A 2,786-nucleotide genomic window follows, 5' to 3' on the forward strand; every position below is an offset into this window, starting at 1 on the left:
AATGAATGCATAACGATGTTTTTGGCTTGTGTAACCATTAGCCAATCAGCAACCAAGGTAACCCCCCCCCCCACCTTATCACCTGAATCTCCTCCTAGAGCAGGGGTTCCCAAAGTGGGGGTCGCGAGATGATTACAAAATTAAAATAAAAAAAATAAAAAAAAAATAGATTAATTTTTTCTATAATTTTTTTATAAAAAAATCGTCGACAGGGGGTTGCCAGTCTCTGGCACTGTTATTTTGGGGGTCACAGGCTGAAAAGTTTGGGAACCCCTGTCCTAGAGCACCATTGTGTTTTCATCACTTCTCAGAGAGGCGTGGCCAACACTCCAGAGACATGTTTTGTATATATCTGAGAACTATAATATATTGTTCAAAAACAGTATAATAGGGGACCTTTAAATTACCAATAGGCTGATACTATAACTGAATTCATTATTTATGAGAAACTCACCTGTTATTTTGTCGATCTTCTTCAGCAGCTCCCCCTTTTCTCTCCGCAGGATATTGTGATTGGTTTCCAGCTGATTGTGTTCCCTCTGCAGAGATTTAAACCTGGTTTCCAATTGTTCTACGTATTTCCGTACTGTATTGTAGGACTTAGTGTAGTTCTTTTGCAACTGGTCCTGGTTCCTCATCACTAAAGAGTAATTGCTCTGTAGCTGATCCCTGTTTGCTGTCAACGTTACAAACAAAGTCTGCAACTCATCCTTGTCTCTTTGGAGGCGACTGTAATCGCTCTTCAGCTGCTCTTCACTTGCTGTCAGGTTATTCTGAATAGTCCGGAACTGATCGCTCTCTTTTTTCAGATCGTTAAAACCGGCTTTGAACTCATCCCTGTCAGCAGCCACAGAGTTGTAACTGCTTTGCAACTGGTCGTGGTTGGTCTTCAGTGAAGTGTAATTGCTCTGTAACTGATCTCTGGTTGCTCTCAGTGTACTAAATGAACGCTGTAACTGGTCTTTTTCTCTCTGCAAGATATTCTGTTTGATGGTTAGCTGCTGCTGTTCCCTCTGCAGAGCGTTATACCTGGTCTGCAATTGCTGTTTGTCTCTCCTCAGTAAATCGGAGCTGACCTGAAGGAGATTTTTACTCATACTTTGTATATTGTAGCTTCTCTGCAACTGGTCCTGGCTCTTCTTCAGTGAAGTGTAATTGCTCTGTAGCTCATCTCTGTCTGCTGTCAGCGTAATGAACTCAGCCTGCAGCTCATCCTTTTCCCGTTGCAGGCGACTGTAGTTGGTCTGTAGCTGGTGTGTTAGATCATTTTGATTAGTCTGAAACTGATCGCCCTTTTGTTTTAAGATGTTGTAACTTACTTGTAACTGGTCCTTCTCTGTTTGCAGATTGTTGAAACTGGCCTTGAACTCATCTCTCTCAGCAGTCACAGAACTGTAACTAAGTTGCATCTGGTCGTGGTTCGTCTTCAGTGAAGTGTAAGTGCTCTGTAGCTGATCTCTGTTTGCTCTCAGCGTGCCAAACTCAGTCTGTAACTCTTCCTTTTCTCTCTGCAGCTCACTGTAATTGCTTTGTAGCTGCTCTTTACTTGCTCGTAACATGTCCCTTTCGTTTCCCACTTTGTTGAAACTGACCTTGAGCTCATCTCTTTCAGCAGTCACAGAATCGTAGCTCTGGTGCAACTGGTCTTTTTCTGTCGTCAGGTTAGTCAGTCTGGTCTCTAACTGTTTCCTCTCTGCAGCTGAATTATTATCACTGCTCTGCGGTCGATCTTGAACGTATCCGGACTGCATTGGGTCTCCTGACGCTGGATGGCTGAATATCTCATCTGTAAAGTGCAAATAAATTAAAATGATTTGCTTAGATTATTGGATTTATGGCTTTTTGTCTATTTTCTACATAATCATTATCAGGTTTCTCAAAGTTTAATAGCCAGATGGCAGTTACAAAATATATAAATGTTTACATTTCACCATGGACGCGGGAAGGGGTGGTGCTGAGGGGGCTGCAGCACCCTCATCCACGAGGCTCCAATAGCACCCCCAAACGCGGCGCACTCTACAGTGTACGCGTGCCACAGTTTCGCTGGTCACAGTTTTGACGAGCTCGTCACAGGCTCCACTAGCCCCGCCCCCCGCACCCCCAACTCAGAGTGACTTGCCGCGACCCTGCATTTCACTTACAGTAAATAAGTTGTCCGATGTTTCCAGCCAGCAGGACGGCACACAGTAACCCCAGACACACAGACACACATCTAGACGGCTGCTTTCTCCTCTGGAAATCCACTAAATCAGAAGAAAACAGTTAAAAGAGAGGGAATAGAAACACATCATATATCTTTACACCATATATAAAAGCTTTTATAAACTGCTTATACAGTAGAGCACAAATTAGATTTACATGGAAAAGATTATTTATTGTAAAAGTAAGTTGATCAAAGTCAACTTTATTGTCAATCTTTCAGTTTGTGCGTACAGACAGAGAGATCGAAAACCGTTTCCCACAATCCCGAAATACAAATATGTTCAATATGATGAATAGCTAAGTTTACAAAAGCACTTCATATTTAGATTTTCAATATGTTTTTAGGTCGATAATGTACCTTTGGTGACGAGGCCTTCCATTGAGTGGTACCTATCGATATATACGTTGTCATTAATTTCCATTAAGTCCATTCTGCTAAATATTCCTGTACAGAGAAGACATGTATAGATGTTTGCAAAGCTACACATACACACTTATTTAGACATAAGAGTTAGGAGACATTTTTTACAACATTTTCTAATCAGTGTTTATAAGTATGCTCCAATGAATTATGTGTGCTCACT

At 41.7% G+C, this 2,786-nt stretch overlaps 1 protein-coding gene across 1 annotated transcript in view; it reads right to left on the bottom strand.

Annotated features, from left to right (window-relative positions):
- LOC104967627 (CD209 antigen-like protein C) overlaps nt 1-2,582 on the bottom strand; it is a 5,490-nt gene extending 2,908 nt beyond the window's left edge. Inside the window, exons 1-3 of the mRNA XM_010797137.1 lie at nt 2,561-2,582; nt 1,593-1,786; nt 455-539 (exon numbers count right to left, since the gene is read on the bottom strand). Coding sequence (XP_010795439.1) covers nt 455-539; nt 1,593-1,786; nt 2,561-2,582 — 301 coding nt within the window. The remainder of the gene's footprint in view (nt 1-454; nt 540-1,592; nt 1,787-2,560) is intronic.
- Nucleotides 2,583-2,786: the final 204 nt, after the last annotated feature.

Source organism: Notothenia coriiceps, unplaced genomic scaffold, assembly GCF_000735185.1.
Source record: "Notothenia coriiceps isolate Sejong01 unplaced genomic scaffold, NC01 NC01_scaffold00037483, whole genome shotgun sequence".
NCBI lineage: Eukaryota > Metazoa > Chordata > Actinopteri > Perciformes > Nototheniidae > Notothenia > Notothenia coriiceps.